Source organism: Ciconia boyciana, chromosome 9 (genome assembly GCF_034638445.1).
Source record: "Ciconia boyciana chromosome 9, ASM3463844v1, whole genome shotgun sequence".
Classification (NCBI taxonomy): Eukaryota; Metazoa; Chordata; class Aves; order Ciconiiformes; family Ciconiidae; genus Ciconia; species Ciconia boyciana.
The window spans coordinates 372,468-399,432 of NC_132942.1; the positions used below are offsets into that span (position 1 = coordinate 372,468).

At 55.2% G+C, this 26,965-nt stretch overlaps 1 protein-coding gene across 2 annotated transcripts in view; it reads left to right on the forward strand.

Moving 5' to 3' along the window:
* Nucleotides 1–26,965, forward strand: part of DPYSL3 (dihydropyrimidinase like 3) — a 44,236-nt gene continuing 17,271 nt past the window's right edge. Inside the window, exons 1-2 of one of the 2 annotated variants that reach the window (XM_072872259.1) lie at nt 1–412; nt 26,008–26,096. In XM_072872259.1, coding sequence (XP_072728360.1) covers nt 83–412; nt 26,008–26,096 — 419 coding nt within the window. In that variant the 5' untranslated portion in view covers nt 1–82. Of the gene's footprint in view, nt 413–17,887; nt 18,028–26,007; nt 26,097–26,965 lie in introns of those variants that run through there. The other variant, XM_072872261.1, reaches the window with a different exon arrangement.

The following is a 26,965-nucleotide window of genomic DNA, read 5'->3' on the forward strand; positions in this document are numbered from 1 at the left end:
CCGCCCCGCGCGGAGCCGCCCGCGGCCCCGTCCCGTCCGTCCCGTCCCGTCCCGTCCCGTCCGTCCCGACGGCGCGGCGGGCATGGCGGCGGGCGGGCGGCGCGGCGGCGAGGAGCTGCCGGTGTACCTGGCGCGGCCCGGCGCGGCGGCGGCGCCCCGGCAGAAGCGCGGCGGGCTCTTCTGCAGCGTCGAGGGCGCCTTCGAGAGCAAGACCCTGGACTTCGGCGCGCTGCGCGTCGGGCAGCGCCGCGCCCCGCCGCCCGCCCGCCCCGGCCCCGGCCCCGGCCCCGGCCCCGGCCCCGGCCCCGGCCCCGAGCCCGGCTCGGCTCTCGGCCCCGACTCGGACGCCGGCGAGCTCCGCGCCGCCCCCGACGAGGAGCGGCCCCAGGACCTGGCCCCCGCGGACGACAGGGTAGGGGGCCGGGCCGGCGCGGCGGGGCCGCGGGGCGGGGGCGGCAGGGCTGGTCCCGGGACCCCGGCGCTGGGGCTGGGGGCGGTGCTGCCCGCGGCGCGGCGGCTCCGGGCCCCGGGGCGGGGGTCGGCCGCCGTCGGCCCCGTGGCTGGTCCCGGAGGAGCCGCGAGCGGTGCGGGCAGCCGCTGCCGTGCCGGCGCTGAGCTTCTCCGCTCCGGCTGCCCGCAGTGTCTGCCTGCGTGCCCGCACGGGACGGAGGGGCTCTGCTGTCCTCCGGCGTGCGGAGAGCCTGCCTGCGGGGCGGGCTGTCGGGGAAGCGAAGGGTCCTCACCGCGTACCGGGAGCGGTGAAGCTGAGCGCTGGAGCGGCTGACTCGGTTTACCGCGGTTGCTCTTTTTATACTTGTATGAAAGAATACCTGCCCCCCCCCCCGGAAAAAAAGGGGGAATTTTGGAGTTGTTTCTCCCAACCAGGCTGATCCTTATCTCACATTGACACAAATCAGAAGTGGTATCAGAAGTGAGGGACATCACATTGGTCTGGAAGTGGCATCACTGACGGTGTCATCAGGCACAAAGTGTCTCGACCTATGCCAACTCAAGGTGATAATCAGATTCGTCCAGCTCCGCAGCGTAGATCCTTCTGCCAGAGGTTGAGATTGCTTGCTTTTTTGGTTCTGGTCCCATTTACACCAGCGTGAGTTTGGCAGGAGGACGATGAAGTTAATAGTGTTGAGCAAATTCCTCAGCTGGGAGTTCACTGGGCCTGTTGCTCATTTACATATGAGGCAAGTAAGGCCACTGGCTGGCCTGTTGGTCAGTGAGCTCATTTGGGGCTGAACTTTTTAGTAAATGGTCGTCTTAAGGGCACTGGTTTTCAAGGGTGAACAGGGCAAATTAATAAAACCCATTTTTAAAAATGGAAGCAAAAATCACTGAAGTAAATCGCGAGCCTGAAGCTCTAGCCTGAAGAAGTGGTGTGGTTGACTCGGGGTGGTTGACTCGGGGTTCTGCAGAAACTTCAGCTTGTGTCCAGAGCGCGAACCTTGACAAACTGCGAACGTTTGTGATCTGGAAGAGTAACCTCACCAGCTAGAGCCTGAGGGGAGCAGAAGCGCTGAAGGGCAATGACTTGGCCTGGTTTGGTTTTGGGGAAAAGCACCAGGCTGTCCTTAATGTCTGCTGTCTTCTGTAGGAGCTTCCAGCTAGGCAGCGGGTTGCTTTGAGGTTTCTTCATTGCACTTTAATTTCTTCAGCCTCTGCTTTTTGGTTTGTTATTGGCACACTATTTGGTTCCTGTTCTTGAGCTTTGCTCCTTCACAGCTCGTCGTACAGAATCAGGAACAAAATTAACATTGCTATCAGTACCAACCTTGTCCGTATGGTTTGAATAGCAGCTGCAGAACTGACGACTGCATTAACAATTTTATGCTGCTGCTTGTTGGAAAAGAAAGAGAAACTCACAGCGGCCTGTGTGCAGGCTTTGCTGTGAGCTTTTCTTTATTAACCATACCAAAAATTCAGAACAGTCTCATTCCCTTTTAAGGTCTTATGTAGACCCTTATCTCCGGAGTTTCGTAGCTGAGGTTTTCCTTCAACAGCTCCTCTCTTCCTGATGATTTCTACTCCTAGATTTCTTCCTCTGAGGCCTTCCACCTGGTAACCATCAGGAACCAAACCCTTTTTATCTGCACGTCTTGCCTAAAACGGCGGGAAGCTTCATATATAAGTGTTCTTGTGTGTACATGGCTAGAAGGAATCATATGACTTGGTACTACAACTTTCAAGTTTAGGAATGTCCCGGAGTACGACAGCCCCGCTGGGAAATGCCCGCCGTGCATACTGAGCCACGCTGTGTGCCTGCATAGCCGCAGAGAGTTTGCTTGTGTTGAACTCTGCAGATGCAGAGCACACAAAGGCTCTTTTGTCAAGGCAAATTGAACTTCTTTGAATAATTTCACAGATTAAGAAACAGAGAGAGAGGTTAAGTCATCTACCCTTGACCAAGCAACTTACTAGGAAAGCTGAGAGTAGGAGACTTGCCTGTGCACAGGGCAGCAGACAGTTGCATCTCCTAATTTTTGCAGTGAGCAGTTTCTTGGAAGTACAACAGACCAACACACCTTTTTTTTTTGGTTTTTTTTTGTTTTTTTTTGTCATGGCATTAATGGCATTAATTACAATTAAAGCACCGGCATTTCTGCAGGAAGAGCACTGCAATGTGTAACTGCCCAGTGATAACATGTGACGTCATACAACCTGTCAGTGTAATACAGGCCCAGGTAGATGTTCCAACCTCACTTTGCTTTATCACTAAAGTCTATTGGAAGGACAAAAACTGAGCTGTGGATTCAGGCACAGTGAAGCCATAGTTACACTACAGCGAGGGATATGGCTAAGAGCAGTTAGGTGCCGTGCCTTTGCTTCATCAGTGGGAACTGAGCTTTGCCAGTTGATTCGGGGACAGGGAGAGTGACCCGCCGTTGGGGCAGGGGCCCAGGGGTGACTGCTAGAGGAGGCCCTGGCTACGGAGGCTGCTGCTGCCTGCCTGCGCAGGCAGATGGGCTTTCTGGACTCGGCCACATCCCGGTGCCCAGTCCTGGTGCAGGACTCGCCCGAACAAGAGATGTGCCTTTCAGGTGCTCTTTGCTAGAAGCAGGAGGCCGCTTTCCCCGGTACAAGGACCTGCTACAGCAAGGGTTGTTGTTGCAGAGCAGTTAAGATTTGGAGGAACAATGTTGGGGTCCAGATTCTGCACTGATCTAGACTATTCGCAGAGACCTTATTTAACAAGAGCGATTTAACTTGGTGCAGGTTTCCATCAGTAATAGCCTATGTGGACTCTACCCTTGCAAAGTTTCCTGCAGATTTCCTTGGGAGCTGCCATGCCTTTTGTCTAACCAGAGTGGATTACAATGCTTATTTTACTATAATGAAGTCAAAGAGAGCTTCTCTGTAGATCGCGGACAACACCCTCTGAATTCCTGTGGTAAGGATGTTCGCCGGGGTCTGCTAATGTACGAATAGATACTGGAGAGCTGCACCGCTTGCTTTGAGGAGCGGGGAAGGAACTTTACGTGGCAAAGGGACGCCTCTGTGCTCCGTGCCTGAGAAGACGGTAAACCAGAAGTCTGTAGTAGCCTCCTCCATATACCTCCTTGCTGCTGAGCTGGGCAGAGACCCTGCTTTTTCATCCCCCTGTTCAGTAACATAGGCAGGAGCGCTCAGCTGGAGCGCTCAGCTTGTTACGCTCACCCCCAGACGTTTCATCCCGTCCTGCTGCGTGGTTCTGCAGTGAAGTCGTCATTTCCAAGGCAACTGGCTGCGGTCCCACAAACACGGCATTGCAGCTTCACCGCAGGCTGGGGCACCTCCATCAGCCTGGCGGCCGAGGAGGAGGAGGAGGAGGCGGAGGCGGCTCCCGCCCTTTGCAGGAGCCAGGAGTGTGAGGGAGACTACCGGGCAATGAAGGCAGGCGAGGGGTCTGTCCCCTCCAGAAGACCCGCTGGAGCCAGTCCTTGGCTTTCTCCTGGAGGCAGCCAGTGCCACACATGGCTCCTCGTGTCCGGCTGTGTGGCACCGCTCAGATTCAGTTAGTGATCAATCCTGGAAAGACACACAGGGCTGCCTCAAATGGAGAAGGAAGCTTGAACTAACTCGATTCTCTCTTCGTTTTTTCTTTTTCTGACACTTGTGAAATGTGCTATGACTTCAGCATTCAGCTTTTTTGTTTCCATTGCCAGTAATTTATAGCAGAAACACCAAGCCAACAGCAGTCTTTTTCTTACCAGTGAACTTAGCGTGAACTAAAAGTTGCAGTCGTGCAGTGCCTTACAGCGCAGCTTAAAATCTTGCATTTATGGAAGGGATCATAAAGCACTTTGATAGCATTAATTCATAACCTCAGTATCACCCCATTCAGCAGAGAGCTGAGAACAGGTTTTTGTTTTGGTTTTACCTTTTTTTTTTTAAAGAGAAGGATTTTGAGTTACATTATTTCTGGTATTTCTACAAACAATAGGAACAAACCCAGGCCACTGAACTAGTTCCCACAATGCAAATACAACAGTGAAACCTATATTATAATTCATGGAGTTTGATGCTAAATACTCTGCTCTTTATTGGAAAAAATCCTGCACATTTTTGTTTGTGTTTTTTAAGAAATCTGATGCCTGAAGCACAACAATAAGAGGACAGTTCTTTGGCTGTTCATGCCGGGATACAGATTATTGCCAGCAGTTACGCAAAACTGCAAAGTTTGATAAACCACCCCCCCGTGTAAGAAGACACAGATACTAGATTTCATGGGACTCGTGGTAGGGCTAGTTTTCTGAAGAAATTAGGGATTCAGTTGAAGAGTTCCTGCTTGCTGCAAAGAGCTTTTGTTTTGCCAAAAAACTCACCCTAACATGGAAATAGTTTGATTTATCACACTACCTTGTGCTAACAGTTCTTGGTTTGCTTCTGTCCTCACTCTCAGGTCTGGGTGGTCACGGCTTTGCCAGCTGGCTGGCCCTGGTGTTGTGGGCGGTGCAGTGGGAGCGGGAAGCTGGCTGGCAGCCGAGGGCACCGGGGGTACCTGGCCACCACATCTGTAAGGCGCCGTGATGGCGCGCCGAGCTTGCACAGCCAGGGCTTTGGGAGGACGCTGCAATTGTTATCCGAGTGATGTGTTCTTGAAAACCTCATGCTTTTTCTGGGAAAATGTAGGTCTTTATGGAACTTTTATGCAGAAAAGAAACGGGGTTTTGCAGCCAGGTGTAAAAAAGATGGGTTGAGGCATGGGTTGATAGTAGGCATGGAGGTGTAGGGTTGACGGTTGGACTAGATGATCTTAGAGGTCTTTTCCAACCTTAACGATTGTATGATTCTATGATGATTCTTTGATTCTGTGACTGACCACTCAGTCTCGCATTGATCCAGCCTGTTCTCAGCCTTCTCGAAGCAGGTCTCTCTCCTGTGAAAAGGCAGGGGCACTGGCTGGGCTGGCTGGCACGACCTGCAAGGTGAGTATTTCTGCTGGTGCCTGTCCTTTGTGTCATGGCCCCGGGATGTGCAGCATTTGGAGGGGTTCTGGCTTTGTGGTTTAAAAGGCACTCGTGCAGGGCAAGGAGTTCTTTTCTGTATCCATGATAGGGTTTGTAATGCTCTTTACATTTGCAAAATGATACCCCAAAAGACTCTTTATTTAAATAAAAAGCCAGTGATATTTTTTTCTCCACATTTGACAACTAATAATAGATCCTAGCTCTGGCACATTTTATGAGAGCAATGGGGCATCACCAAGCATGCCATGAAGTATGCCGTATACGAGATGCTCTAGCAATAGCCCATTGCAGCAGGTAGGGGAGGTGATGCTGCTTTTAATACTGTATATTTTTTCTGAGGTTGTCGGAAAACACAGCAAGACCTGCACGTGTAGTATTTCCTGATGCTGCATCGGGAAAAGTCTGTTTTCATGAGTAGCTTCCAGAGTAGCTGAGGTTGCTTCTCCCTTGACCACAGACCAGCAGTGGGCTCGCTCCGTACTCTGGTGGGCGATGCCACAAGAAAAACACCTGCAGCAGGACGTGGCATCGGTGATGCGCAGCTTTTCTCCTCTGAAGTGGTTCTGGCCGATGAAGCCCAGCAGGGTACGAGGGGCCTCTGTCCCTGCCAGGCTGCTGGCTTTAGGGTAAGGCACAGAAATGAAGGGCCGATTCCCCGGTATCTGTGGTCCTGACTGATGCCGAGACCCTTCCCAGGTGGTGATGATGGAGCTCCTGCTCAGAGGTGCGGACAGAGGAGGAGCTGGGCTGGAGCCGGCTCCCAGGGCCTGCTGGGGCCGCGGTGCCTGGCTCCAGCCCCGGTTCTGTCGGTGCCTGTAGGACAGCCCCGAGGCTGCTGCTGCCCTGAGCTGGTCCCGTGCCGTGAGCGTGGCCCGCTGGCACCCGGCCCAGTGTTTCCCAGCTCGGCCAGGGCTTAGAGCTGGTCCCTGGCGGCGCCGGCTGGGTGACACCCCGCTGGCCGGGCGCATGGAGCGGGGCCTCCTCCGGCGGCTCCTCGGGGCCGGTTAAACCGTGCAAGGTGGGGGTCGGGGCAGCTCACGAAGCGCAGCCTGGGGTGGTGGCACAGGGGTTGTGGGCGGCCTCGCCGGACCCTGCGCCGGCCCCTTCTCACGGCGCCAGCAGCAGCCTCGGTGCTTAAAGCAGGGTGTTTGCTACTTAAACGGCAGAAGCAGCTAGAAACACAAGTTACAATTTCCCAGAGAAAGCGTCATCGGTGGTGTGAGCCGGGAGGGCCGCCATCAGGAGGAGCAGGCCGGGGCGGGAACGGAAAACCTCCATCGGCCCCAAACGCGCTTGTCGCTGTGCCCGTGGCTGTCACAGTCCTCTCACAGCGTGGCTTCCCGCCGTCTCCCGCAGGACTCCTGGTCCGGGGCTTCGAGGAGAAGCCGGAGGAAGCACGTGGCCTCCCGGTGCAGCACCCCGTCAGTCGGCAGTGTGGGTGTTTGTCCGAGGGGGCCAGGACGGAGGTGGCCAGGGTGGGTGAGAGCGGCCAGCACGAGGGCTGGGCAGGGCCGGACGCGGCGGGCTGCTGTCCCCTCTCTCGCTTGGTGCTTGCTGTGGACGCAGCCTGTGCAGGAGGCTGCGTGCCCCGTCCCCGTGTCGCGGGGGGACGCGGGGGGCCCTGCTGTCCCCAGGGGAGCTGCCGCAGCCTGCCTTGCTGCGGGCGGCTGGGCTGGTGCTCGAGCGCGGGGGGTGGGAGCTGCCCGTGGTCAGCTGCAGCACAGCGGAGGCACCGGCAGCCTCCTGGCAGGCAGCGTTCGACCGACAAACGTACTGTGGGAGCCAAAGAAACCACATGAGCGATGTGGACGTTTCTTGTTCTTGCAAATTTGTGTGACTTTTCAGAGCCCATTTTAGGAAAAAAAGGAAAACAATGAAAAATTCTGAGAAGCAGCTAAACGTTGTGAGATTTGCAAGGCAAGACTCACTGCTTTCTCACTTGGAGGAGGCTTTGTTGTGTTGGAAACTCCTCTAAGCGTTTTTATGAACATAGTTGAAAGTGTCAAACGCAAACTTCAGTAGGTTTAAATTGAAATCAAACGTTGTGGGTTGGCCGCAGCAAAATAGTTGGCTCTGTCCAAAATAATCTTTTCCTTTTCTTTTTATCTAAGATGTCAGTATCTCCATCAGGCTGGGACAACCCCAGCTCTGCCTTGTCCACCGGGCGGGAGGAGTATTTGTCTCTGATACGTGCCAAGCGTGCCACCGGCAAGGTGGACTAGGCTTTTGAGGGCTTTCATTTCCTAACGATGGTATCTTGCTGGCAGACAGGCAGCTGCCAAGACACGGGTCTTCCAGGAGGATTCAGCAGAGTCCCGGGGCTGTAGCTCAGCAGCTTTTCTGTGTCACTCGGCCGCTACGCTGCTCTGCTCCTCTTGCGCCACGCGCCCGGCAGTGGTCTCCTCCCGGGCAGGGCGCTCGGTGGGCTCTCACGTTGCTTCGCTTTTGCAGAGACTTTTTGCTCACGTTCCCGCCTGAGCAGCCGAAGTCCCGCAGCGGCTGGGCTGGTGGCTGGCTGCCAGCACCCTCCACACCAGACGCGTGGATCAAGGCAGCCCAGAAGAAGCTGAGCGCTCGTGTGCGAAGGGAGGGGACTTGGAAATGGCCTGACCCTGTGCGTACCCTGTCAGCTGGGCTGCCAGCACTGGAGCGCGAGCTTGCAAATTGACTAGGCGGATACAGCTCCATAGGAAAATTGTTTAGGGCTTAAAGGGAGGATGTATGAACTGTTTAGTGGGAAGCTGTATGCATCTGTGTTAGAAGTGGCTCTTCTCCGGTATCGTTAGTGACCTGGAAGGAGAGGTACAGCATGTGTGCAGGTGATGGTGATGTTATGAATGCCAGCTGGGGAAGAACGATCCTGACGTGACCTTGAGGACTCAGAGATGCAAGCCAGGAATGACAAAAAGAGATTCAGCTCTGAAAAGTGCAAGCAAACGGACCTAGAGAAAGGCTGCAAAATGTAGATGGCATTGCACATAGCATCAAAACAAGGAAGTTTTGTGATGAGACCCAGAAAAGTAATTTCCTATGTGTGGCCTACTCTCCAGAGACGGTCTGGGTGAGTGCAAAGCTGGTCGCTGACGGCCAGCCCTAATCCTGAGGAAAACCATGGCAGAGACCAGCTTGAGCTGCGTTTGCTCTGTCGCTTTACTTCGGGCAAAAGCTTTCCCTACATGGACCCCTTCCATTGTCACCTCTGCGAAGAGGTGGAAGGTGGAGAATGTTGATTTTTCTGCCGGGGAGCAGTTGCTATGGATGGCTGGAGGAAATGGGAGGAAGAAACAAAAAACCAAACATGCCGGCAGCCTTCCTGGAGACAGGGCTGAGAAGCTGGAAAATATAGCTGGACCTTGGCTTGTTCAGCTGTGCTGGCTCTTGGCTATGGGTCGGATCCAGCAGCATCTTTCCCATCGCTCTGCTGGGAACAGTCGAGCTCCATTTTACAACACATGGATTTGGATCCAGTAACGGGTGTTTCCGTTCAGCTGAGGAGGGAAAAGAAGTGATGCTGAGCAGAGAGCTCAGACCTTTCTAGTCCTCGCTCCACATGTTAAAGGGGACAAGACGGGTGCCTGTATTTCACGGACTTGGGCTGAACCCTCCACGTTCTGAGGGAATTGAGTCATTTCAGTGGAAATCCAGATGCTCTTGTGTAGCCAAAGCTCAGCCCACGGAGGGAGCTAAGTGTGAAGTGGAAGCCATCTCCCTGCAGGCTTGGCATTAGCCTTTTGCCAGGGATGACCTTTCAGGGTGAGCGGTCTCCTCTGGCCTAGGTGCAGCAGGACGGCGGGAGGGACGCAGCTGCCTGCAGCGGGAGCAGGCGTCCCCAGCGGGTCGGTGCTGTGCACCATTGTCCCCATTGCAACAGGCAGCGCGACACCCAGATAGCTCGCTGCCCCGTCCCGGATGCTGGCGTGGCTGGAGGTGTTGTGGAGGCTGCAGGGTGTGTCCTAAAGAATGGGATTGTCAGCTTGTGCCGTGAAAGCCTGCATCCCCAGCCATGCTGTCGTGGGTCCGGCCTCAAGAACACTGACATCAGATTAAAGATCGTGAGATGACAAAGCAGCCAGGCATGCTGTGCTCTCTTTGTTTGTGGTGGCCGTGATCATTAATAGCGTCTTGCTTTGCTGGTGCCTGTGACTGTCGCAGGACTCTGGGGTAGTGCTCCAGGGAGAGCTTTAAGGCATCCCTGTGCCTGTTGTGGATGCACAGAGATGCCTGCTGTGTCACAGCAGCGACCCGAGATTCTCTGTGCTTGGGCACCTGCCAAGACCCTGTCCCAGCCATGGTCCAGCGGCATGGGTAGCTGGTGTGCCTGGAAATGCTTGGGTGGCTGCTGCTTTGGCAGTCATCCCCGGAGAGCTGTCTGCAGGCTGCCCCGTGTCGCACAGAGAGTGGGTCACAGTGCATGTTTTTGTTAGGATGAGGTAAAGTGAGTTCAAATTGCACTAAAAAGCTTCACAGTTCTGTGTCAGTGGAGAAAGGAAACAACAGGTTGCACCTTTCACATCATGGTGAAATAGCTGAACCTAATAAAAATCCTGTTTCTCAACATACACATTAAAGCAGTGAGGAGGGACCTGAATTTGGCTCAAACCTTCCTATCGTGTCAGAGACTGTTGTATGAGGGAGTGGGGAGAGAGGCAGAAGGGACTGAGCTACATGCTCAGATCCCATGCGGGAGAAGAGCTGTGCCACTGCCACAGCTGCACTTAGCCTGCCTGTGGCACGAGTCTGGATCTGTTCATGGGTGGGGTTTGGGTCTCTCTGTGGTTTACAGCATCTGGTTTTCTCTGGGATGTAAAATAGATGATGCTTCCGGTGAGCTGAGCCAGCCTGCTGGCAGGAGCCAACCCCAGCCAGGTACCTTCAGTTTTAGAGATGCCTGTGGAGAGGGGAGCCCTCGTTAGCCTGGCTCTTGCCAGTTAGAGGAGGAGTACCTGCGTGCTCCCCGTGTCTGTGGCCGGGGGTATCAGACCTCCCGCAGGGGATGCAGCAAGGTCTCGATGTCCCTGGACTTTCTTTTTTCACGGGGCTCTTTGCTCTGACAGCACGGCAGCCTGCAGCAGGGCTTCTGCTCGCGGCTGAGGACTGCGGAGTTATTTTTAAGCGTTTCTTTGGTGCCCTGGATCACCGCCCGCTTGGCCAAGTGCCTCCTTGTCTTAGCTGGGAGGATCCCGTCCAGGTCGGCTGTCTCGTGTCCGTGGGGCAGGCCGTGGGGCTGGGGCTGTCGGAGGCGCTGGTGGGTGGGAGAAGGGCTGCAGGGAGGGACAGGGAAGGTGGCAGCAGCACCCTCCGGCAGCTGCACCAGCCGTGGGTGCCAGAGGGTCCGGCCCTGCGCTCTGGTGACATCCTGTGGCAGGAGCACCCGCCGGCCCCGTGCTGCTGGCACCGGGTGTCTCTGCCGGGCTCAGGGCCGGACGGAGGAAGAGCAGTTCTGACTGGGAATGAAATGTCGCAACTGAGGGGCACCCCTCAGTTTTCCCTGCAAGCCTGGCTGCATGCTCCGCTACTTCTGCTTCTTTACCGTACTGCTGCTTTAATTTGGACCCTACTTCTGCACTCGGGTTTTAAGCCTTTGGGCCCCCGAGGCCGTTTACATGTTCAATTTTTGCCGCCACATACCCTTGAGTTCTGCAAGCCCAGTGCGGCCACCTTCTTGCTCTTGTGTTTCTCTCCCCTCCCTTTTTTCCTGGTGTCATTTCTGCTGTGAACCTGGGAGCTTTCTGCTCCCCTCGGGGCTGCGCGGTTTCCCCAGCGCTTCCTCCGCGCCGGGAGCACCGTGTCCTTCCCGCAGCTCGTCCTGCAGGGCCTGCGGTGCGGCCGGGGGCTGCGGGGAGCAGCTTCAGCCCCCCCGGGAGGCAGCGGTTCGTGAGTATTTCCCGTTACCAGCCTGCCCAGGGGAGAGCGGCTCCCTGCGTGCTAACCCTGCAGCCTGGGCAGCGAGCAGCTCTTGCAGAGCCCGGTCCTGCACCGTCCCAGCTGCGGGTCCCGGGAGCCCCGGCCCCAACGGAGGCCACCTCCCGCCTGAGGAGCTGCCCCCTGCTCTGGGAGAGGAAGGTGGTTCGACGTCCCCTGGGTGCCTGCGCTGGCTCCCAGCAAGCCTCGCCCTGGGAGCGCTGCTGCGTGTCCTCAGCTCGGTTTTGTTTTTCGGTCTAGGTTGGCTCTTCGAGGCTTGCTAGGCAAGCAGCGCAGGGAAGGAAGACATCAGCTGGGAAGGGAGCCGTGGAGCAGAAACCCGGGGGCTTGGATTGGAGGGAGTGTGAGAGAAAGGCAGGGAATTGTTAATGTGCATAATCAGTAACAAAACTGGGGCATATACACTGCTCTGCTGGGCTCTCTGCATTTCCATCGTGCCTTTGAAGGGAGGAACTGGAGAGAGGCGATTATCCTCTGGAGCTGGCAGGGGTGAAACATCTCACCCAGTCGCTGCTGACGCTGGCAGCGGTGCTGAGCAGAGGGACAGGGGCCCTGGCAGCGCCCGGCCCTGCAGCCCTCTGGGCCATCCTCTGCGTCTGGCAGCTCCCTCCCAGTCCTGCCCTCATGCGGGTCGCCGAGTGGACCCAGCCCCAGGAAAGGAAAAGCCCTTGTTGAGCCACCCAACTCAAGGGCACTTCATTGCTCTGCGGGATCAGGCTGTAATTGAATAAATTGGCCTTGAAGCAGCAGTCACTCGTGTACACATATTAGAATATTCCATTTGACATGTTTGGTTTCAACCTCACTTATTTCTAGCAAAGAGAAGGAACAGCTTCTCGCTTGCCTGGACACCTTCTCTGCGTGCACGTGGGGTGCAGCAGATGTTCTGTGGGGTGAGACTCCCCTGCTCCGGTGCAGGGATGGGTCAGTGTTTGCAGCCTGGGGCTGGTCAGCTCTCGGGGGCCCTGCAGTCCTGTTCAGACTGTGGGAATCCCAGGGGATGTTTGCAAAAGCACCAACTCCCTGTTGTCTGAAGGCGAGGCAGCCGGGAGCCAAAGGCAGGCTTGCTCCAGCACGGCTGGGGTCCCGAGGGACGTGGGCATGAGGTACCAACTGATTTCCTGCAGGCAGTTAGCCACGTAAGTATGTCCATGCCCAGGAGTTTAAGTCACTTTTGAAGGTGGCAGTTAGGTCCTGCTGTCATTAGATATTTTTGAAATGTGAGTTTTTTGTCACCATCCAATAGAAATTCAAAGTGCTCGTTTTTTCTTCTTTCTTCTTTTTCTTTTTTTTCTCCTCTTTTCTTTTAGGGACAAGTAACTAAGGCCTGGCTGGCTTTTCCAGCTGAAATGTAGTTATGTGGTGGGTGGCCATTTAACTGATCTGTGAGGGAGTTGCTCACAGTCTGTGGGAGCAAGCCCTGCCTGCAGGCAGATGTCCCTGGGTACAGCAGTATTGGGGTGGTGGTCTTGAATCCCCTGCCTGCAGCGGGCTCGAAGCAGGCAGGGGCAGGGCGTGCTTTCTGGAGCCCAGTCTCCATTGTGCCTCTGAACGCTGGCTATCCAGGGGTGGGCTTGCTCTGGAGAACTCAGGGATCTGGTCCCTCACAAAGCCTGTTGAGTGCTGGGCCTCTCGGCTGCAGCTGGTAGCAAAAGCCCGTGATGAATGCCATGTCAGCATCACCAACTGCCCCTTCCCGCCTTCCCCTCCCTCTCTGGCCACTGTCGCACTTCAGCGTAGGTGGAGGTTAGGAGTCTTGTACAGCAGGCTAAAGCACCCTTGTGTCAGGCCTGTTCTTAATTGCCTGGTGTGGACAGCATAGGGTAGTCCACAAACCTCAAGGTGTCCCCCAGCCACAGGGTGGAAACTGATGTTTTGGTAGGGCATTTGATTGTCTGGGCATTTGCTGTGGGCACTCTGGAGTTGCTGTGGGCTCTTGACGGTCAAGGGCAATCCCTTCTGGGGACTTCTGCTTTTCCAGAGTCTTTGTTATGTTCCATGAAGCATCATCTCAGACGAGGATTTTGTGGATGGCATCGCCTGTCGGCTCAGTCCAAAGGAGAAAGAAAGGAACGGTCCTGAAATTGCTCTGACTTCTAGTCCTTAATAAGGCTGCAAATAAATTCTGGCTTGAACAATTACCCAGCCTAATGTCAGTTTGGACAGGTGATTGAAATCGTGTGGTAATCCAGCTGGAGCAGCAGTAACACCTACTGCTTTTAACATAACGGTTCCTTGAAAACATTGAGGGCTGACCTAGAAGTTTAGTTTTGTTTCAGGCCATACATCTGCTGATTTCCCTCCTTGTTTCCACTGCCAAAGCCCCAATGTGTGTTCTAGGGGGGAGAAAACTAAGCAGAGTTGCTCCACTGCGGAAAAACTTGCATCACTGCCCACCACCTGCCTTGTACAACGCGGAGACTGTCTCCTGCTGCCTCCTGGCAGACCTCACGTGCGTCCAGCATGAGCAGCTGAGTTTCAGATTCCTTCCCATTCATGTCTGTTCCAGATTGGGAGTTTGAAGGGCTGCAGAGCTCCACGTTGCCTCTGGGAGATGGTGTGGATGGTGGGGGTGGTGTGAAAGCCAGGGTAGTTGTGCGTGTTTCTCAGTAATGGAGCCAGTGGGCTCTCTTCCCAGTTCCCTCCAGCTCTGGCTCTCAGGTTGAACGTCGGAGGTTGGGACAGCTGGAGCCAACAACACTGAATACCATGATCATCAAATGCTTGTAAGCACTCATCACTTGGAGCTAGACTCCCCCACAGAAGTAAGGGTGACCCCATGGATCTCAATAGGAAGGGAACAAAGAGTGTGGAGGGAGAGCCACAGCTCTGGGTCAGCAACCCCCTTCCTCCAGGGACGGCACACACAAGCAGAAGAAAAGCTTCTCTGAAGTTTGTGTGTGGTGGAATTTCCTGGTGCGCTGGGGTAGGAGTGTGCGACCAACCTCTTGAGACACCGCATCCTGCCAGAGGTTCCATCTGGAGAGGGTGCACCAGCTGCAGTGTTTCTGTCCCTTGGATTCACTGTGCCCTGAGGTAGCTCAGCCCCTGAAAACTCGTCTGCTAGGAGAGAAGAGGGGATGGTTTTATGCAAAGAATACTTATGGGGAGGAGGAGACCGCGTGCGTGGGGACGGACTGTCCTGGCAAGTCTGCTGAACATTATGACATTTGAGCCCTGATTGTTCCGTGACTGGTTATATTCACTGTACCTCGGTTGTGCCTGTCTGTCAGAGCCGTTGATCACGGACGTGTAGGGCTGGCGGGGTCTGCTTTCATCCTTTGCACTAGCGCTGGGTCAGCAGCATCCTGGCCTTTACAGACAGGCGTTGAGCCTGGCTGCTGAGCATTGATAGAGCAGTAGAGCTGGGTTTATTTTGGTGACAAAGTCCTTGCAGCAGCACTGTGTGTCTACTCTGCGTCTACTCTGTGTTCACACTGCTGGTGTTCCTCGTCAGGCTCCTGTCACCTGTCGTGGCTGTCCACAAATATCTAGTGCCATGTTATCTCTGTAGGTGTTTCTGAGGAGGTTATGAGCTGCAAGAGTATTGCCATTTTTAAATAACTTTCAAATTGACCATGCTTCATGTTGAGGATGTTTTGAAGCATGCGAGTAACACCTTGCTGACTGCACCTGGAAGAGGTCCTATGGAAAAAAAAATCTTTCCATTTTGAATGTTTTGGGCCCAGGGCAGCATGTTTTACTGTGTATTTGTGTGAGTGTCACATAGCAACCAGGAGGAAAGCACATCTCTTCAAAAGAAGGGTCTAAGTCATCGTGGCTGGCCAGCATCCAGGGGGCTGATGCAAGCTCAGCTCTTGAAACCGTCCAGGCGCTCAAGTCAGCAGCATCTGTCTGCATAGTCATTTATCTATTATTAACTAATTGACTTCTACTCCAGACAAAGTAACATGGTACCACCCAGCACGGGGATACTCTTAAACTTTCTGGAAAATGGGTGAGTGAAGTTTCAGGCGGTTTGGCGACAGGAGTCGAGGGTCTTTCTCACGTCCCAGCCCCAGCCAGTCTAATTTCAGGAGAGACCAGGACCTGTTTTTGAAGCATCGCAGCGTTGTGGCAAGAATAGTACAGGCTGGTACCTTGTCTCCTCCACACACCCTCCTCGGTCGCAGAGGCTCCGGCATGGCCCTGCTCCCCCATGCCCTTCCTGGCGCTCGCAGATACCTCCCTGCCCATGGATCCACCCGGGAGGGGGAAGGCTTTGAGCTCGTCTCCTGCCCACTACTGGGGTGCACCAGCTCACGGGCAGCAGCACGGGAGCTGGGGGAAGGGACGCAGCAGGCAGTGGTCCAGCTGGGCCAAGCAGCCCATGCAATTTTGCAGATACCCTCGTAGTTGTGGCAGTAATAAATAGGTTATTGAGAAGCTGCTGACTTTCACTTTAAGCTTTTTGGGTTTAGAATAAATACGCATTCGGTAAAACTTTCTAAGACCTTTAGCGGAAGCGCACACAGAATAACAGACTCGGTGAGTAATAAAAGCTTTGGGCTGGAGTACTGAGCCAATGGAGACATCAAAGCTTGTGGTAGGGGAGGGCTGCCATACCGGTCTATGTAATGTACTTCCTAAACCCTTCAGCAGGGAGAACGTGTAATTAACACTATGGAGTGTGACCCTCCACTGAACCCCGGCAGCAGAGCACACGCTCCAGGGAGTCCACGCTGCCATCACCCACTTCCCCAGGGCTTTGTAGCAGTCAAAGCTGGCTGCAGCATCAGGGGTTGTGCTACGAAGATTGCTTTGCTTGTGCACGCAGTGGTGAGCAGAGGGCTCTTGGGCCTCTGCAGCCGTTGCAAACCATCATTAGGTTCTAGTTCAGAAGATCATAGAACTTAACTTTAGTCTGGAGAAGCGGAGGCTGAGGGGAGACCTTATTGCTCTCTACAACGACCTGAAAGGAGGTTGTAGTGAGGTGGGGGTCAGTCTCTTCTCCCAAGTAACCAGCGATAGGACAAGAGGAAATGGCCTCAAGTTGCTTCAGGAGAGATTTAGACTGGATATTAGGAAAAATTTCTTACTGAAAGGGTGGTCAAGCATTGGAACAGGCTGCCCAGAGAGGCGGTGGAGTCACCATCCCTGGAGGAGTTAAAAAAACGTGTAGATGTGGCACTTCAGGACATGGTTTAGTAGGCATGGAGGTGTTGGGTTGACAGTTGGACTAGGTGATCTTAGAGGTCTTTTCCAACCTTACTGATTCTGTGATTCTATGATTCTGTGATCATCCAGGTCAGACGGCTTGGTTTTCTAGCAGGAGCTAGAAATCAGATTTACAGCAATGCCTGTGCCAGGTGTGGCTGTAAGATTTGGGTAGCGGAGGACACACCATGAGCTGCTGCCTGGCAGCAGGATCTGTAGAAGGGTCTCACCGATGGTGTTCAGAGCTCTGCATGTGAGAGGAGTCGCAGCTGGCCTGGGAGAGGAGGTGGGATTCAGGCCCGGCCACGGCTCTGCAGGGCAGCAGAGCTGCCGGCAGCATCGTGGATGGTGTCAGATAGGAGAGGGCAGACAAGTTCTTCCCGTCCATCATAGTACAACTCCAGCTGGCCCAGTCCTGGCATCCCAGGCCCAGCATCGTCTGTCTCAGCGCACGCTGAATGCTTGTAACCAATTCCACGGTTTAAACCTTCCTACCAAGATCACAGCTGAGCGAAGACAGAAGTCCTCAGTGCTGCCAACACTTGTAGTGTTTACATAGGACACAAGATTCCCGGAGTCAGATGCGTACTGCGTTTTATTTTTTTTTAAATGTTTCCAATTCTTGTGCTTGCGAAAGAAAGTTTACAGTGATCCAAATGCGCTCCAGCAGTACCAAAACGTCCGTTCTTTTAGAAAAGAATGTACTGGTGCCGGGAGCCCGGTACCCGGGGCGCGGGGAGCGATTCCCGGTACCCGGCGCGCTGGGAGCGGTGCCCGGAGCCCGGTACCCGGGGCGCTGAGAGCGGTTCCCGGTACCCGGTGCTCTGGGAGCCGTTCCCGGTACCCGGGGCGCTGGGAGCGGTTCCCGGAGCCCGGTACCCGGGGCGCTGAGAGCGGTTCCCGGTACCCGGGGCGCTGGGAGCGGTTCCCGGAGCCCGGTACCCGGGGCGCTGAGAGCGGTTCCCGGTACCCGGTGCTCTGGGAGCCGTTCCCGGTACCCGGGGCGCTGGGAGCGGTTCCCGGAGCTCGGTACCCGGGGCGCTGAGAGCGGTTCCCGGTACCCGGTGCTCTGGGAGCCGTTCCCGGTACCCGGGGCGCTGGGAGCGGTTCCCGGAGCTCGGTACCCGGGGCGCTGAGAGCGGTTCCCGGTACCCGGTGCTCTGGGAGCGGTTCCCGGTAGCCGGTGCGCTGGGAGCGGTTCCCGGAGCCCGGTACCCGGGGCGCTGAGAGCGGTTCCCGGTACCCGGGGCGCTGGGAGCGGTGCCCGGAGCCCGGTGGCGGGGCGCCCCCTGGCGGTCGCAGGCGGCGTTGTGGGCGGGGCGGGGCGGGGCGGGCGTCCGTCCCCGGTGGCGGCTGGCACGGCGGGCGGCGGGCGCGGGCTCGGGCTCGCCTTTGTGCGGAGCCGGCGCGGAGGGCAGCGCAGGCGGCGGCGGGCCGGGCGGGCGGTGCCATGTCGTACCAGGGCAAGAAGAACATCCCGCGCATCACGGTGGGTGCCGCGGGCGGGGCGGGGCGGGCGCTGCCGGTGCCCTGCCGGTGCCGAGCGCCCTGCGGAGCGGCCGGGGAGCGCGGGGCGGGCGGCGGTGCCCGGGGCGGCCGGGGAGCGCGGTGCCGGTGCCCGGCGCTGCGGCGGCGGCGGCGGCGCGCAGACAAAGAGCCGCGGCGCGGCCCGCTGCTCGCGCAGGTGTCGCGGCTCCGCCGGTCGCCCCGGGCTGGGCAGAGCCGCGCCCCGGCGGGCTCAGCCCCGGCCGGGGCTTCTGCGGCGGCCGGTGCCCGGCGGCACCCGCTCCCCGGGCGCTGCCAGCGTCCCCGCCCGGAGCAACCCGGCCGCCTCCCGCAGAGCCGCCCAGCCGGGCGGGCGGCCGGATCCGCCCGGGCGCAGACCGGCCCGGCACGCCCGTTGCGCGGGCGGGCTTCCCTCCGAGCGGGGCCGGGGGCGCCGGCGGGGAGCGGGCTCCCGCTGCCCTCCCGCCTGCCCGCGCCGCGGGCGGCCGCTCCCGGTGCGCCGCGGGGCCAGGAGCGCTGCCCCGGAGCGCGGGCGGGCAGGAGCCGCCGCGGGCGGGGGTGCGGTCCAGCGAACGCCTCGGCTGGCCCCGGGGCGTTCTCCGCGCTCGGCGCCGCCCGCGCTGCTCTCCTGCCTTGCCGCAGCAGGTGCAGGGACCGCCGGGACCGCGGGGACCGCCAGCCCGGCCCGGCCGCGCCGCCCTCCGCCGGGGGAGGCGGCTGGCTGACGCGTTGTCTTTGAGGGTGCGGGCAGCCCCGCTCGCCGGGGTCCCACCGACGCCCCGCTGTGCTGGCCGCCCTTCGGGGCTTTCATGCTCGGATCCAGCTTGTGCCTTGCTCTGCCGGGTGCAGCTGCTTTCCCCGGCCCTCCCTAGAGGAGGCTGCGTGGGGCTTTCTTCTGGGAAAGCGATCAGGTCTTTCATCTTGTTGATGGCTTTCCACCGGCTTCGTATCGCTCTTGTTTTTCCCCCCGGGGACGGCTTTGGCCCTTTGAAGAAAAAGGAAAAACAAAGCACTTGAGCTTCATTATTCTTTTTAATGTACAGATGTGAGCAAAATGCTCCCAAAGAAGCACAAAGATCATTAACCACGGTAAAAAGAAATTCCTTTGTCAACCCAGATTCGATTGCTTTAATAAGCAATATTAGCGCTTTACACATCTTGCCTTTTCTGTATCCTTAGACCACCATGGTGACAACGTTACTGCTGCAGGTGAGGTTTCTCCCATTCTCTGGGGCTTTTTCTACAAGGACCTTTTTGATATGCTTTACCAATATGCAGGGCTTGTTCCCGCTGCTCTGGGATCCAGCAGGAACTTTCTCACCTCAGTGGTAACCAAATCTCACAAGTTGCTTTATTTCTCCCTATTAAATCCTTTCCTCAGCCTGCTGAAGCTGAAAACGCTGCAGGTGAGTGGTGTCTGCGTAGCTGATGTTACAGGTAGCTCTCTCCTCTGACTTCTGCAGCTTGGTGATGACCCTCCGGGACTCCCTTGCACTGTTCTGCAGCATTATCGTGTCCTGGCTGGGGTGGAGGAGATTGCTCTGGAATTCTGGTCAAATGACCCATGTGTCCTGAACCCATGCTTTGAGGCCCAAGGGGAGCAATGAAGTGAAGTCAGGTGTTGGGTGGTCTTCTCTATGTTAACGGAATGGCAGAAAGAAAATCTCAGCTGCAGTGTCTCCCCTGGAACAAAGCCTCTTCTGTCCCTTTCTGCAGATTGTGGCCCCCCGGGCATTGTTTTGATTGTTTATTCCTCCTTCTTAGATTTCCGCCCCAGAATCTGTTCTTGTGTGTCAGGACACATAGTGACTTCTGGGGATGGCGGATTGTCAGCTAAGCTGTGCTTGTTCCTAGAGAGATTTTTGGGACTGTGTTGTGCCATTAGGATATAAGATCTCTCAGAGACCTTTAAAGCATTTAAAGCATCACAGCTGGGGGGAGGTATGCAGTATGAGAGTGTACAGAGGCTTATAGGAGCCACCTTGTGCTGGCAAGTAACTCACCTATAGATCTTAAAGCTAACAGCACTGAAGCAATGACTGAGCCCGCAAATGGAGGGAGCAGTGCCTTCCTCCGCTTCTGTCACCCAAGCAATAAGCAGGTTTGGCTTTTGTGAAGGATGTATCGGAAATTTGAGTATTTTAACTTCCTGACAGCTATTGTTTGAACTGTCTAGTGTGATTCTGGAGATGCACAAACACTCCCTCCTGGTTCCTCTCGTACGCAACAGTGCTGCAGCTGGAATTCGTAGTTAGTTTCTGACAATAATTCTGGTCTTTTCTAGGACAGCCATTTTAGTGGAGAAGCCAGGAGCGTGAGTGAGGGATGCATGTGTTTGTGCGAGATAAATTGCTGTGGAAATTATTCCCAACCTGAATTGGAAAAGCTATCTGTGACAGTGTGACAGGCAAGCCTGTAGCCATTGAAGGAAGATTGGGAAGCATGGGCATATCTGTTGGTTGTGATGTGGAGAAAACATGGGGAGGGGAGGGGAACTGAGTCTTTTGGCTTTCTCAGTGATTGCTTCATCAGCTTGGTATGGAAGTGTTGCTCTTCACTGTGCCTTAGGTTGTGCACAGTGCACGAGACACCAGTAAACGTAGTGTTACTTTCCAGATGTGTGCTGATGCTGGGATGCCCACCTCAGGAGGATAGTAATTTTGAACCTTGTGTGTCTATTGGGAGACTTCTTATTAGTTCCTTTTCTTTGGTTGTTTGGAGATACAATCAAAATACTTCCCCTTCTGCTGTCCCCAGTATGTTCTCCTATCCCTGCAGAAAGAGAGGTGGAAGACTAAGGTGGTGAAATGCCTTGCCCTGGTTTCACAAAATAACTGTTAACAGAGCTGTTGGTTGAATCAAAATCGCCCAGTCTTTGTGCTTTGGTCACAAAAACCTTTCCTTTCCCACGTAGACTGGAGTTCCCATATTTGTTCTTGCTGTGAGCCATGCCCATCCTGTTCAACCGCCCTGCCACAGCCCACGAGAGACATCTGTGATGTCTCTGGCACCTCTAAAAACAGCGAGGTCTGCATGGGGATGGCTACTGTGTTGTATCAGGTGCAAGTGGGAGAAAAGCTTCAGCTACTGACTACACAGATTTTGGTAAACTGGCAGCTATCAGTGGCATTTCTTACCGTGCCCACAGACCGTGGGGAATCACTGATGGTAGACGGCGGCTGGCCATCTATCCCTATGATTCCAGCCAGGGGTTTTTCCATGCTGTCGTGTGGTCCATTAGTAAGGAGGAGACATCCAGCTACTGATGAAACACCATTGCGATTAGTGTCTCTTTTTTTACAAGGGAAAGAGCAGTAAAGCCATACACCTGCTTCCACGCTACCCTAATTATGCCCTTGTGCTTTGCAAGCAAGGTGAGCACTATTCTTGGCTGGATTCAGCAGCTTTCTGGAAGCTGCTGCCTCCCTTTCCTTCTGCAGCGTCACACTGAGAAGCGTTGAGACCCCCTGATATTTTGGGATCTCAAATGACCAGGCGATGCTTAAGAGCATCAGGAGCAGCGTGTGGGCATGAGGGAATGGGTAGTGGTTTTGGAAGCTTGATCCCAAATGCCAACAGGCGGAGAGACGGGGAATGCTCAGCAAAAAGGCTTCCCAGCAGGGCAGGGGTGTTGGGGGCCGGTGCTGATCCCGCCAGGTTTTGGCAGAGCTGTGCTGGAAGGACGTTTCCAGGCTTGGCCTTGTGGGGCAGCGCCTGTGCCCGCAGAAATGGGTGCTCGCGAAAGGTACCGCACCGGGGACACGTGGGCTGTCGCTGGCTGCGTGGAGACTTGTTGAGACGCAGTCAGCGGTGGAGATCGGGCCGGCAAGCCCGACAGGCCTGTGCCAGCGGTCAGGTTGCGTGCGGCCACGGTCTGCGTGGCACCTTTCGCCCGCGCTGCCGCTTCGGCGTGCCGGGTCCTTTGCACCGCGGCCGGCCCCCGCTTGCCGCGCGCGGCCAGGGGCTGAGCTGGGCAGCAGAGGCGGCTGGGGTTTGGGCCCTGGGCCGCTCGCCCAGGCCCGCGGCGCTTCTGCCGGGCCGGGAGGAAAGGTGCTCCCTGGGGTGCCTCTGCGGCTCCTGGTGCGGGAGGGCTTTTCCATCTGCTAACAACGGCTGATGACACAGCCTGGCACCGGCTGGTGGGGAGACGTGGTGGGTGTGGAGACGCACAAATGAGCCCTGGCAGGGGAAACAGTGCATTTATTGTAATCTGAGGCTGCCCTGGCAGCGTGTGCTGCAGAAGCCTGTCTATTAAGTCAGACTTGTTTCCTCGTAGCTGCTTCATTCTCTTCCTTTCTTGTTCCCTTGCCTCCTAATGTCTGGGTGCACTCCTGAACGATGCCAGAGCCTGTAGATGTGGTGTCCTTTGGATTTTACTTATTTTACTGTATTATATTTTTTCCTCGTAGTTGGTGGGTAGGCACCGACGCAGCCCTTCTCTCTCCTGCGGGCGCGGGGCTGTCTGGTAGCCGGGCTCAGGGCAGGCCCTGAGGCAGCGCCCGATCCCCTGAACGAACGCCTTGTTCATGCTCCAGCCATTATGGACCTCACAATTTTGTGTACTAACAGAGTTAGCACTGAGCAGCCTTTCACATCTGCCACAGAATGACCATTTGTGTTTGTGGGCAGGCATATTTTCTGAACTCACATTAACAGTTTATTCAGTAATTGTCAAGTGCTGCAGTCTCCTACCCGCCATGCTGCCCGTGCCTGTCTCTTTGCTTTCTCTTGTCTGATGCGCAGGGAGAGGCAGGCCAGCATCCGCGTTTGCTGGCGCTCCTGCACTCTAGTGATAATGAACTCCAGGGCCTTCGGGAAAGCAAGGTGGGGAGGTTTAAAGGGTATGGGCAGGACAAAAAGAACTGAGGCCCGGTCATGTTACTTGATCTGGGCAGGTGGACTCTTTTTTTTTCTCATCGTGCAGGCCAGGGCATAGGGGGCTGGTTATGTGGGAGAAACTCTATGTGCAGTTGACTGAAATATAAAATTAGAATCTTTTTCCCTGTGTTTTCTTTTTCCCTGTGTTTCTAACCATGGCCCTGATTCTTCCATAGCTGACACCTGTACTCGGCACTGGTGAGGCCGCACCTCGAATGCTGTGTTCAGTGTTGGGCCCCTCACTCCAAGAGAGACATGGAGGGGCTGGAGCGTGTCCAGAGAAGGGCACCGGAGCTGGGGAAGGGTCTGGAGCACAAGGCTGATGGGGAGCGGCTGAGGGACCTGGGGTTGTTCAGCCTGGAGAAAAGGAGGCTGAGGGGAGACCTCATCGCGCTCTACAACTGCCTGACAGGAGGGTGTAGGGAGGTGGGGTCGGTCTCTTCTCCCAGGTCACAAGCGATAGGACGAGAGGAAATGGCCTCAAGTTGCACCAGGGGAGGTTTAGACTGGATATTAGGAAATTTTACTTCACTGAAAGGGTTATCAAGCATTGGACCAGGCTGCCCAGGGAAGGGGTGGAATCGCCATCCCTGGAGGTATTTAAAAGCCGTTTGGATGAGGTGCTTAGGGACATGGTGTAGTGGTGGTCTTGGTAGTGTTGGGTTAACAGTTGGACTCGATGATCTTAAAGGTCTTTTCCAACCTATATGATTCTGTGATTCTGATACTGTTGCTCAGTAGTTTCTATCTACATTTCTTGTAGTGTTACTTAAATACATTTGCATCCATGGGAGCTGTGGCTCAGCTGCTTGACCCCTGTGACTGACAGGCTATAAGCAACTGTCTGTGATCACACTTTGCTCTTTTAGGGGTTTCTGAACTTAAAATTACGGTATTGTTAGTGAGATGACAATTGGATAGACACAAAAGGAAGGACAAGGACCCTGTGCAGGGGAGGAGGAGAATCAGTGGCTCCTCAACAGCATCTGTTTGTGCTCGGGGTCCTTAGCCCCAAAGCCGAGCATCGCCTGGCGTGTGCCCATCGGGGAGAGACGCGGTGCAGGCTGAGAGCTGGCACGAGGACTCGGGATGCCCGGGCCAGCGCACACCTGGCTCTGTTCCTGCCTCGGCTGTACCCGAGGAAAAGACCTGCAAGTGAGAGGTGGTAATGGTCCCCCAGGTCGCTAGTCAAGGCCGGTATCTTTGTGTGCTGGTCGTGATCTGTCAAAGCTAGCTGTTCAAAGGAGCTGTGCAGGGAGGTCTGTGACCAGCAACGTGCCCTTGCTTCCAGACCCCCCCTTAGACAGCAAAGTTCTGCTGGACCTCTGCGCTGGTGTGTTAGCTTAGGTCAGGGGAGAAGGGGAGCTGACCCCGGGTCTGCTTGTCGGGAAGGACGGTGGGTGGGACAGGAACAGGGGAACAATTCGGCCACGTGCTTTCCCTGGTGGGAGAGGCTCCTGGTGGCATTAAGCTGCGCTGAGCAGGGCAGGTAGATCCGTGTTACTGGGACACAGGTTGCTGGTCATCGGTGCAGCCGTGGGAAGGCCCTTGCCTGGGAAGCAAGGAGAGACCCTGGCTCTTCCCCCTGCGCCAGCACTGAGCTGCAGCCGGGGTTGAGAGTGCCGCGCATTCTGATCCTTTCCCCACCCAGTTTCTTTGTCTCGACTGTGTGTGGATGAGATTGCTGTAAAAACGCACACCGGTCTTGGGGCTTTGGCTGCTGCAAGCTGCAGGGACACGGGGGGATTCTCTCGCATCCTTCTGTTGCCAGGGAGGAAGCTGCAAATTACCACCACTATGGTGATACTTCCAGAAATCACCCCAGGGGTGGCGGATGAAGAATAAACCCAGTTCCCTGTAGACGAATTAATTGTGCAAGAGCCTCACAGGGTGAGGCTGGCTTGTGAGCCCTGCTGAAGGCTCCGGTCAGCCGTGGTCCAGGCTCGGACTGTGGAAGGGGGGTGGACTCGCATGCCAAAACCTGGGTTGTGGGCACCGGGGGGGGGGCAGAGAGGAAAATAAGGGGAGCTTGAGAGCTGGAGGGTTGTTGGAGGCGTTTTAAGCAGTCAGGAGGACTGCATATTCTCTGGAACAGCACAGTCAGCTTATGTCACCCGAATACATGGTAGCCATGTGTGAGATCAGGCTGTTTGCCCCTGTACTGCCCACAGCCAGTGTTCGGACTTGTGCAGGTGGAGGTAGAAGAGCAGGACCTCAGCCTTCCCAGTTCCTCAGGACAGGGTCTGTTCCCCACAGGACAGTGTCCATTCTCTCCCATCAGTGTATGTTGGGCTGTCTAGGTCCAAAAGCGCGACTACAGAAAGAGCATAAGAGCAGTTCTGGTCTGGGTGCTCCTCCGCTGTCGGGCTGCGCTCCTTTGGAGAAGGCTGCTGGCCGCTTAGGTCAGTAGAAGCGGCAACAGAGGAGGTGGTAAATGATGAGATGGGAATGCAGCTCAGTGCCTCCTGGGTCTTGTGTAGACCTGTGATGTTGTGAAACGCCTCAGAAGGATCGCCCCGAGCATCGTAGGGGAGGGACAGATTCCAGCAGCAGGTGCATCATCTTCAGGGCTGCCTATCCTATTGGTGGTCTTTGCAAGGTGGTAACAGATGAGAGAGAGATAAATTGTCTTCTCTAATGCAACTTATTTTGCATGGTATTTGGATAAGATTTAAGGACATGTCCTTAGTAACAAACTTGCTCTAAATACTGGTATGTGGCTTGTGCCTCCTGCAGATTTATGTGCATAATGACCTGATGTAGGAAGCTTTTGATTTCTCTCTATATTTTATGGAAGCATATTTGCTGTGTCCCCAGTGACTCTTCTTTGTACTCATTCTGCCTCGGTGGTGTTTCTGGCAGCACCTGCTCCATTCAGAAACAGCCCTACCAGTACGATTTTTTCCATCCTTGCTCTTGTGCTGTTGTTTCAAGTGTCAGTACAGATGAGAACTTTCCACAGTGTCGGCTGTTGGGGTGAGCTGTCTGATGCAGTAGGAGAGCACCCAAGAAGGGCAGTGTACTGGCTGCTGAGAAGCGCGTGTATTGCCTGCTACTGACAACTGCTGTGTTCTTCCCTTTGCAGAGTGATCGTCTCCTTATTAAAGGAGGGAGAATAGTCAACGATGACCAGTCATTTTATGCTGACATTTACATGGAGGATGGCCTCATAAAGTAAGTATGGGACTTCTGTAGCGTATTATCTGCATCTCCCCTTAAATCATCTCCAGGTCGGATGGTCATTGGCTTTTTGTGGATGTAGTCTGTACCCAACTTGCCCGCCAGTAAGACTTGATAGCCCGCTCTGGTTAGAGGCTGAGCTCTCTGCAGTGCGTGTGAGCACATATGTGATTGCCTGATGTGTTTACATAGTAACTCCAGTGACCGAATTGCAGTCGGGCCGATGACTCGTGACACGGCATCCATTGTACAACAAAGCTGTATCTAATTGCACCGGGAACAAGATTTATCTTTGACTCCTGTTTTGCCCTGTGTTAACAATATTAGCATGAATGACCCCACACAAGATGCCATTTGTTAGCCCTAACAAGGACAGTGCTGTGCTGCAGGTCTTCTGCATCCTTGAGATTTTCAGGAGTTGCAGGCAACCTCTGGGTCCTCCCAGCTTCTTTGTGTGTGTTTCAGAGGTGCAGTAATAACTGAATTGTTTAAAGGCTGCACTTCAAACATGGCAAAGGTATCACGTTGGGACCAGCTCCAAGCTGGGTGAATTGAAAGAACCATGATAGTTTATACCAGAGGGACTTGAAAAGGCATTGCTTGCTCTACGGTAAGAGGAAAATATCTAGCCTTCCCAGGATGGTATATTTTAAAAATCCACTAGCAGAGAAATACCTCAAGAAGTGGGACCGTATTTTTATGAGGCTGCTTTTAGCTGGTGGACAAGAGCATTTGTGATTGACTAGTACTTGTACCCAGGCAGGGATCAGAGCCAGCTTCAGGTCTTTCTATGGCACAGATTTTCTGGGTATCCTTGGGCAAATCACTTAGCCTCATCTGCAGCCTGGAGGTCAGAGAATTTC